We start from the raw sequence: 10,672 nt of genomic DNA, 5'->3' as shown, positions 1-10,672 counted from the left end.
GCAGATCAGATCACGTATACGTGCTTGATCCTCCTCACGGGCTGTAAAACGCCACACCTCGCTGCCTGTTTCAGGCGGTCAACACTGTGGGCGGTGACCGGTGTTGCGCTACTGAACGATTGTAATCCTGCGCCACATGCAAGACCAGCCAAAAATTCACAGGAAGCTGCACGAGACAAGAATCTCTGCACATACATATTCACGTAGCAGACCGACACTGCCGTTGCATTTTTGTAGCACAAGTAGTCGACTAATGGATCATACAGTGGCGAGGTATATGTAGTAGCTACAGTATACGGCAACTTGGGTCACATGCGTACAATTAAAGTTGTTGCCGCGAATATTTTTTTGGAGTCCTGGATGGGACAAACAGGATATAATAAATCGGTGAGCTTGTCCAGCTGCGAGATAGAATACCTCCACCATGTAGGGAATTCATGTCGAGGAAGTGGCAAAGTCAAATCACACGTATTATCCAAAAGCAAAGATGATTAATAAATGGTTTTAATTTTCGCATCCAGGCATCTTGTTGCAGAATATTCTAATGCAAAGTAGTTTCACAGGGGTTTCGGTCAGGTTCTCTAATTACTTTTTAGGTAAAAAATATTTTATTATTCTAACCTCTATATAAGACATGCACATAACTATTTATTATTATATAGTTTCAGTCATGAGCTACGAATAAAAGGTCGAAAATAGTAAAAATTATTATAAAATTAATCAAAAATATGATGGAAAGCCTTCTGAGACTGAGTTTGTTACTAAACATCTACCCACCAATAATAATTTGGAGTTGAGATCTTACTTTGAAGCTGTAAAACACACGAGCTGGCGGATTACCCGAGCCCCGAGGGCCGACGAGGATGCCGACCTCATGGATCTCATGGGCGTGATCTGCTTGATCCAGTTCAGGACACGCCGTCACGTGGCTACCATTGCCATCATTAAGAAGGCATGAAGAGGAGCTATTGCGTCTACAGGAACCACACGACTGATATAACAAAAGCCATTTATTATATCAGAGAGGTCGATTTGGTATATATGTGCATGTAAGTAAACCAACCATATCTAATAATATCCTTATTCTTTTTTACTTGTTGAGTTGACCTTTAGAATAAGGTCTGATCGTTGTTTTTTCTAACTATTTGTTATAAAAAATTCTAGAAAATATAATCAATTGAAAGTATTTTCCATTATCACAAATCAACTAATATTATTTTTATGTGATAAATCTTAATATTTTTATGTATATAGGTGGACAAAGTTCTAAAGTTTGATTACACATATCCCTAAACATTATCTATTTGACAACAGAAATATTAGAAATATGATTAAATACGTTACATATGAGTTGACAAAGTAGTTAGCAGTCGCAAAAAATGTCTACACATAACAACAATCTTAGCTAATAGCCCGCACAAAAGGTTCTTTGGAACACATGAATGGAAAAAATACAAGAATAGGAAAACACATGATTTTGACAAGAATACAAGCGTGAAATAGCCGATTGCAAAGCACGGTAGGAATGACCGACGGAACGCAAGTAAAACACATGAATCAGAAGAGAAAGAGCTACACAAATGATTTTTTTCAGGAGATTCGCATGGAACAAAGCATTCCATAGAAATTTCGTTAGAGCTCGAGAGGTTCATTCCTCTGTTACAAATGGCCACAAGATATTTTCGCATAAAAACCGATGCTTTCAAATTCCCTTTATTTTTCATTTGTTTCAAAAGGGTGATAATATTTTGCTAGTGAAGTCTTGGGAGGAGAAATGTTCAAGCTAAAATGAAGCGCACGGCTCACTTTCCCCACAATGCTATCACAAAAAGCAATATTTTCTTTTGCAAATGTGACAAGAGAAAGAACTCAATATGCCAAGGAGTATATACATAGGGCAATTTCTCTTGTCAATTTCTCGGGTTTATATGGGAAAGGTAATTTCACGTGGGAGTGTGGATATACCGTTTATCTCGTTTTTTATTCCTGTTATTTAATATCTATTTATTTGTTAATTCATATTTTTTACCTACTCTCCCATATAAATCCTAATAGAAATTAACAATCTTGCCCGAGCAAGTGGAATTTTTCCTTCCGGTTCGCATGAGGCGTTCCCGTCTGCCGGATGCAAGCAATGGACGCCCCGCGTCCCGTGCGGCGTGATCTGGGTCACGCCTCCCCTGAACGAGCGAAACAGAAAGCTACACGTGTACGGGGCCAGATTTCCCAAAGGTCGACGTGGTTAGTGCGTTCCATCTGGGCCGCCGGGCCCACGCGCCAGGGAGGTTGCGGGTGCCGCGACGAGGGGGACGGGTGCTTTTATATAGCGCCTCCCACGGCGGAGTCGGAGGCGGCCAGGCTCCTCCTCCCCTTTCGCATAGACCACCACCCGTTCCTCTCGAGGAGAGGTGAGGAGGAAAGGGGACAGACGAGGGAGAGGAACAGTGCGGTGTCCGCCCGATCTGCTCCGGCCCATCCCAGTTGTGCCGTCCTTCTCAGTCTCAGGTACCCGCATTAGCGTTCCCTGGTTGCTTTTTCTTGTCACTGTTTCATAGATTGTTTCGATTCGGGTCGATTGGCTTGTTGGCCGGCTGTCGATCTGGCTGCCGAACTCGCCGTCGCGACGGCGGGCCAAGCTCGTCGTCGATCCGTCGCGTTCGGTTTGGGGAAAATATTGGGGGTGCGGCGCTGGGGAACACGCTGCAGGTTCGCCGTTGTGGCCGGTGGCCGAACTTGCCGTCGCGCGTGCCGGTCGAGCTCGACGTTGATCTCACCGCCGCGCATCCGTGAGGCCTTTTGATGTAGGTAGTTCCATAGAAATCGCAGCAAGGGCGCTTATTTTTTTGATTAGATCTGTTGGATTCTGCGAGTGTTCATATATGTCTGTGTCCATCGGGAGTTTGGGACCATGATCTTTGCCCCTCTGCCGTTACCACTCTTTTGGGAAACATGACATGCCACCTTTGGCCCCAATTTTTTCGCAGTTCCCGTTAATCTTGATGGAAAAGCTGGCACTTTTACATCTTTTTTATTTTACCCACAAAGGCCACCTCTTTCTCTCTTTCGGCTGCTTTTCAGGAGCCCAGGCCCCTCCATCCATGCTAGGCTTCGTCGCACCGATGCTCTGCATTTGATGGTCAACTGTTCTGATTTTTTCCTGAGCTAAGCGCGGGGTTGGCGATGACTCCACACGATAATTGACCTTTCAGCACGATCGATGGTTGTTTCCAAAGAAAAATGATGTTGCTCTGGTCACTGATTGTGAGTTTGTGACATAAAAAAAACCTATCTTTTCTAGTGGATGGCACATGCTTTCTCGTTCTCTATTTGCTGAGAACTTAATGCTAATTTAGATAGAAAAAATGGTGAAAAAAGAAAGGCCCTTTATTTCACATCTCAGTCATGCGCTCGGGAGCCGCCGCCGCCTGCTAGGACGGGGGTGCGTGACCTATATAAAAGGGAAAAATGCACAAACCCCCCCATAAGTCACTCTATTTTTGAGATTCACCCCCATAAGCCATTTTGTTGCAAAAACCCACCCAACAGTAATTTAGATTTGCAAACCCCCCAGCAATTGTTTAATCCAGAAAATAGGTTTTCTTTAATATAAAAAATATGTAAATTCTTTAATAATTTAGATAAAGGTTTTGAAAAATGATTCCTTTGGTGAAATAAATGAAATGAAATGTTTTTAATTCTATCAATCTTATATATATGTTTTTCAATGATAAAATAAATGTTTTAATTATGAGAAAAAATTAGAAAATCTAGAATAATGTTTTAATAGGTTTTCTATATTTTTAATTATGGAAAAATGGTAAATAATTAGAAAATAAAGGGAATTTTTAATTTTTCTAGGTTTTCTATGTTTTTAATTTTAGATAACACATAAGGCAAACGTATAAGTTGCAATGGTATAAAGGGAATCTTCTCTAATTTGTCCGACCGGCCTACCCATTGGCATGGCACTTGTCGCATTCTAGCGCTCGGCCTCTCTTCCGTAGATGCAAAGAGTTCGGCAAGATTTAGCATCAGTCTCCATTGATTTGTCGTTATTTGTGAACACAAATAATAAATAAAATTATATCCTTATTCCTCTAAGGGACATAATTAAAACATTTATTTTATCATTGAAAAACATATATATAAGATTAATAGAATTAAAAATATTTCATTTTATTTATTTCACCAAAGGAATCATTTTTAAAACCTTTATCTAAATTATTAAAGAATTTACATATTTTTTATATTAAAGAAAACCTATTTTCTGCATTAAACAATTGCTGGGGGGGTTTTTGCAAATCTAAATTACTGTTGGGGGAGTTTTTGCAACAAAATAGCTTATGGGGGTGAATCTAAAAAATGGAGTGACTTATGGGGGGGTTTGTGCATTTTTCCCTATATAAAATGGCATCGTGATTAACGACGCTCCACCGTCAGATTCCGTTCGTCGTCCTTGGACGGTGGCGATTGTCTCTTCCTTAGCATGTAGGGTCAAAACTGGAATGGAAAAAACTTGCCTGCTCCGGCTCGCTGTAGTGCTGCGTGTAATCCTAGCGTCAGGCCACTGGTGTGTGTCTGCGCAACGGTACAAGGCACAGGGGTCACCGCCTGCAAAGCCTGCATGGGTGGCACCGAGTCCAGGTCCACATGATGGCCTGTCTCACTCTCCAGTTCGCCGTTCCAGCCGTAGATAACTTAGCTGGACACGAACAGGCGTCCAAAGGCGTGGATCAGCAGATCTGGGTGCGGTGAGATTCGATAGCCACATGTGCCGTTTGCTATTCTCTGATAGTCCAATCACGGGGTTAGAGACCCTAATCGGCGGGTAGAGTCGTCTTGTCAGAATTAATGCATCGGATCAGCACAGCAGAGCGTCTCCATCGATGGATCTGATTTCTGTCCCCGTTTGGACTGTGGTTGGCCGTGCTTAGACGGCACGCTCGTGTCTTCGGCCAAGGGAGGCAGCATCCGAGTCCACCTTGTGGTGCACATGTGTAGCCGTATGCCGGAGTGGATGCTGCATAAATTCTCGATTTCTTCTATATTTAATTAATGATGATGATATATAAGTTATACATTTATTACTCTCATTAAATTGAAATTTCATTTTTTAATAGTCTTTAATATGAGTACTCTAATAAAACATCACTTTAAAAACATAAAACGACATATATTTTAGAATAAAATCAAGTTTAAAATGACATCTATTTCAGAACGAATCCAGTAGTAGCAAAGTTTGGTATTGCCAAAATTTGAACTAGCTTTTGGTTAACATAGACTGCCAAAATTGGGAACAAAACGAGCCAAAAAGACAATAAAAACTGAATCCTTCCAATTTTTTGCACAAAAAGCAAATGGGTTCGTAGGTTTACCACTGTTCCTTAGTCTCAACCACGGACAAATGGTAGGATTTGATGACCTTATCATATCAGATATACTACCATTTTTTCCTCAAACTTGTGATGAATTTCTTTTGCACACGTTTCTGGTGGTGCACGTAGCCTCTGCCGTCTGCACACGTTTCTAGGCTTCAAACTACGTCGGTAAAGGAAGCCGTCCAATTATGAGCCGCGTCACATTTTTCTCTACGCGATTGTTAGTTGGCACGCAACATCACAAGTGACAAGGCCTACTATCTTTAATATTTCTGCTTTCTTTTATCATCCTGGGTCTTAGTGCAAAGATTTACAGTCGAATAGTTTGTGTGGTAATTCAGAAGCATAGGGTAAGACAGATCTGAAGCAATGCATGTGAACTTACGATGCACTCGCTTGGAAAGCGAATCAGAAGATATCACAGATGCCATTGGGCTCGCACATGCTGCAATCCCCAACTTGCTTTGTCATATAGGAATATTTTTAACCATGTTTAGCCAAGAAAGTGGCATCGCATCATGCACGGCACCCGCCACGGCGCCACCCGTGGACGGGGACCCCTTCGTGCCGTGCTCTGGTTCTTGGATGTTGATGCTTGCCTCGTGCACTCGTAAAATATAAACAAATTACTGTCAACTTGCTAAATTTCTTTTTCATGGCAGTTTTTGTTCTCGGTTCACACTTCCTGATATGAACTTGTTGACTGATCGTGTTTGTGTTTGTTGTCAACAGAAATATGGGTGCCGGCGGCAGGATGACGGAGAAGGAGCGGGAGAAGCAGGAGCTGCTTGGCCGTGCCGGCGGCGGTGCGGTAGTGCAGCGATCACCGGTGGACAAGCCCCCGTTCACGCTGGGGCAGATCAAGAAGGCTATCCCGCCGCACTGCTTCCATCGCTCGGTGATAAAGTCCTTCTCCTATGTGGTCCATGACCTCATCATTGTCGCGGGCCTCCTGTACTTCGCGCTGGTCGGCATCCCCGCCCTTCCGAGTGTGCTCCACTTCGCCGCCTGGCCGCTCTACTGGGTCGCACAGGGCTGCGTGTGCACCGGCGTGTGGGTCATCGCGCACGAGTGCGGGCACCACGCCTTCTCGGACTACTCTCTTCTCGACGACATCGTGGGCTTGGTGCTGCACTCGTCGCTGCTCGTGCCGTACTTCTCGTGGAAGTACAGCCACCGGCGCCACCACTCCAACACCGGCTCCCTGGAGCGCGACGAGGTGTTCGTCCCGAAGAAGAAGGAGGCGCTTCCGTGGTACACCCCGTACGTGTACAACAACCCCATCGGCCGGCTGGTGCACATCGTCGTGCAACTCACCCTTGGGTGGCCGCTGTACCTGGCGATGAACGCCTCTGGCCGTCCGTACCCGCGCTTCGCGTGCCACTACGACCCCTACGGCCCGATCTACAACGACCGGGAGCGCGCCCAGATCTTCATCTCGGACGCCGGCGTCATGGCCGTGTCGTTCGCCCTGTACAAGATTGCGGCGGCGTTCGGGTTCTGGTGGGTGTTGCGAGTCTACGCCGTGCCATTGTTGATCGTGAACGCGTGGTTGGTGCTCATCACCTACCTGCAGCACACCCACCCGGCGCTCCCCCACTACGACTCGAGCGAGTGGGACTGGCTTCGCGGGGCGCTGGCCACCATGGACCGCGACTACGGCATCCTCAACCGCGTGTTCCACAACATCACGGACACGCACGTTGCGCACCACCTCTTCTCCACCATGCCGCACTACCACGCCATGGAGGCCACCAAGGCGATCAAGCCCATCCTGGGCGAGTACTACCAGTTCGACCCCACGCCCGTCGCCAAGGCGACCTGGCGCGAGGCCAAGGAGTGCATTTACGTCGAGCCCGAGGACCGCAAGGGCGTCTTTTGGTACAACAACAAGTTCTAGCTGCAAAGCGAGCTAAGACGATCATGCATACTTACTGCAGGAATGGGAGGAGAAATGAGGAAGAGAAGATGGAAAACGTCGTACCAAGTCTCCATCTACGTATCTATGGTTAGTCATCAGTCCTTAGGCAGGAGAGAGCATTTGGGCACAAGAAGGCTTACTGCAGTGCCGTTGCTAGAGTTACCATCAAGTACAAGTAGGCGAATTTGTCAATGTAGTGTGTGCCGTGGCTGTGCTCATGTCTCACAGCCTTGGCCAGTTCTGAGTTGTCTTTCTTCTTCGCGTTTTAGTCGCTTGTGTAGGTGGTCGTTGTAGTTCGCGTCCGTGGCCATGCCGTGCGTGGCCGCGCGTGTCGTGTGCGTCTACCATTGCGTTGGCGTAGTCTCTTCGTCCCCCGCTTGTTGTTGTAAACCATCTGGTGCTCATGACGGAATAACCGAGCGTCGAACGGCAACTTTTTTGAGTAGTTGGGATCGTTTGTCTTCCCGGCTTGGCACTCGTGATCTTCGTGTCGCTTTGCTCGTTTCTCGGATGCCCGCTTGCTTGCTCTCTCGGCCAAGATTGTCCAGGTTGACTCCTCAGAAACTCATCCACACAAAAGATGTGGCAGGAAATAAAAGCATGATGCCTGCTGTTCTCTTTGCTGAGATATTCTGCTGTGTCTCTGCTTGTCTGTACTGCCAATTTGCAACATCGTGGTCCAATGTTTGCGTGGTTGGAAAGGAGCTGCTCTCTGCGAGCTCCAGCCTCAAGTGCCTTGTCAATGGAAGCCAATTTGCTAGCTTATACATGAACATGTGACCGTACCATGTGCGATTTGATGATGTACGGTATCCAGTAGCTGGTGCTGTACTCTCCGTGAGATGCTCATTCTCTGCGTCCAGAACTCTTCGCGTGAGATCCACGAAATCCGAGCGAGGCTCCATCTACTTCGCCGTCTTTTCCGCAGAAAAGGTGGCTAAAACATACTATTTCTATTTTCAATTTACTTGTCACTATCTTTTACTAGCAAATTTGACTATTTTTTCAAAAAGGATTTATAGATACTTACAACTTCATTATATCTATTATGAAACAAACTCAGAACGCACTGTTTTTTTTTAGAGAGAGACGTTTTCCCATCTTCTTAACTCGAAATAAAATGGCTGAGAAGAAGAAGATTCTTTTTTATACCGTTCACACCACCCATCCCTCTCTCGGCTACAATTCAGAGTACCTGTGGCTAGTAGCAGCACCACAGTCGAATAGTGCAAAGCATGCTATTGGGGTCATCTTTGACAACGATCCTGTATACTGGATGAAGGGCGTGTTAATCTACGTTTCTAGTAGGTGTATATTAAACTAGACTTAAGACCACCAAGATTTATTTAGATTCAAACATCCTATGGGATAATAGCTCTACATCTTGTGTATTATCCTATAAATTGAGTGAACTTGTTACAGAATATCCTTCGCTCTACAAGCAGAATCTTCACCCTTTTATATACCAGAGGCAAATATGCACAAACAAACGGACCATGTCAAACCCTATAACAGACCTACCCTTGACAGTGCCAACCCCTAGCTCATCAAGATGTTGGATAGGCATGCATGCTCTGTCCTAGTCATCCTGCACGTCCTATACCATCATCGAACGCTGTCACGCTCATCCGTCAAACTATCCCACAACATTAAATACTACTGGGACGTGTCACTGCCACTCCACACCTCCCTATGATTATGCCTCATCAAAAACAAACATCTAGTGAAGGAAAAACACTCGAGAGAGCAGTATTAAATAAGACTTAATTGGTTAGGTGAAGACCTACTCTGCGACCAACAAGGATTGATCGTAAGAGCTTGATTTGCAACTAGGGGGTTGGTCGCACGAGCCTTGCTCTGGTCACGTGATACAGTTGTGGTCTTGATAATACATGCTACCGGCTAACACTTGGTGGTGCAGGATCTGACTCGTGGGGTACACTTATCTATTACACCGACACGCTCACATGTGGTGTGAGTATATGACTTCACGTCATTAGTACCTAGAAAATGGCACATGACCATCAATAAAGGCCCGACACTCGCTTGATGTCGTTAGTCTTTTTTTTTCTTAGAGTAAATTTTATAAAACTACAACTATTTATATAATTGTAACATAGCACTATAACTTTTGAAATTTATTTCATAAAACTACAACTAATTCACCCCTTGATACTTTTTAGCATATATGTGGTTAATGGGTGGGATCTGAATAAAAAGTAATTTTTGTTACCAATGATCAAGTAGTTGTAATTTTATAAAATATACTTTAAAAATTATAGTTTTAAATTACAATCATACAATTAGTTATATGTTTGCAAAATTTACTCTTTTTCTTACTAGAACACGCATACACCGTTAGACGTGCACGCAACGTATCGGCACACGGTCACTGCTTGAAGGCTCAATTAAATACATGAGAGTAACTAAGAAGTGCTTGGATGATCAACGTATGGATTATCAACGTACGGTTCGGCCGAACCCAGATCCGCCCGGGCCCACAAGGGTACAGTAGCCCAGCTCCTGCAGAGTCGTGTAAAGAAACCTCGACTACCCAAAGTATTCTAGCGCACGGAGGTGAGGTGGCACTGATCGGCCGGTGACCGCGACATGCAACTGAACGCGTCGGGCACGAGGATTTTTCGCTCCCCAGCCGTGGCCGCGCAAGCAAAAAACCGGCCGTTGGGCTCGGGCCCCAGCCGCGCCGAGCCGAAGCGTGTTCGCGAGGGACATGCTCGCCCGCACGTACGCGCGAAGGAAGACGACGGCACGGGCGAGACAGATTCGACCGGGCATGGGCATGGCAGCGGCGCGCGCCGGGTCCAGTGGTCGTGCTCCGTGCCTTTGTCCTGGCCTCCAGGTGACCGGGTTATCTGCTTATCGTTGGAGATGTGGAGGACGGTTCCTGGCGCCTGAAGGTGTGAAATAGCCGGTGGTCTCAGATTTTCACGTAGTTCTTGTCGCCGTCGTCGTTGTGTTTTCTTTCTCGTGCCCTTTCCCGTGTGAAACGAAGGCAACGTCAGAGCTCTGTTGCGTTGAGACTAACCTACATGTTACTCTAATCTAACAAATTATAGATCATGTGCAACCTTACTCTAGCAGCATTGTGCTTTGTAGATAGGCTTGAGGAGAGATTTGGAGCTCTGTCCAATCGACTCTGTACTCAATTACCTGTCAACATCTCCGTCGTGACAAAGATACATAACCGTAGTACCAGTACGATGAGGGCAAATCTATCGGACTTAATTTGCACAGGTTTCCTCACGAAAGATCCTTTGCGCAGCGTAGTGACGCAACATGCTGTATGAAACTTCGGCAAGCACGCACCGCTTCCGCAACTGTCGAGTGAAGAGAGATGTCTCTTAATTTTTTG

General features: G+C 45.5%; 1 protein-coding gene across 2 annotated transcripts; it reads left to right on the top strand.

Moving 5' to 3' along the window:
- Positions 1-2,327: 2,327 nt before the first annotated feature.
- On the top strand, positions 2,328-7,744 carry LOC133919667 (fatty acid desaturase DES2). 2 transcript variants are annotated; one of them, XM_062364126.1, is made up of 2 exons: positions 2,328-2,505; positions 6,111-7,744. In XM_062364126.1, exon 2 carries the CDS (start codon positions 6,115-6,117, stop codon positions 7,276-7,278), a length of 1,164 nt encoding a protein of 387 aa, XP_062220110.1. In that variant the 5' UTR covers positions 2,328-2,505; positions 6,111-6,114; the 3' UTR covers positions 7,279-7,744. The 2 variants fall into 2 exon arrangements, with proteins under 2 accessions (XP_062220110.1, XP_062220111.1); XM_062364127.1 differs by lacking the exon at positions 2,328-2,505 and adding an exon at positions 2,563-3,261.
- The last annotated feature ends 2,928 nt before the right edge of the window (positions 7,745-10,672 follow it).

This window comes from Phragmites australis, chromosome 5, assembly GCF_958298935.1.
Source record: "Phragmites australis chromosome 5, lpPhrAust1.1, whole genome shotgun sequence".
Lineage (NCBI taxonomy): Eukaryota > Viridiplantae > Streptophyta > Magnoliopsida > Poales > Poaceae > Phragmites > Phragmites australis.
The sequence above is the reverse complement of the archived record's forward strand: the minus strand, read 5'-3'. Positions and strand labels throughout refer to the sequence as shown.

Excerpts from the sequence above, each read along its gene's own strand:
- LOC133919667 (XM_062364126.1), top strand. The coding sequence starts at position 6,115 with ATGGGTGCCGGCGGCAGGATGACGGAGAAGGAGCGGGAGAAGCAGGAG.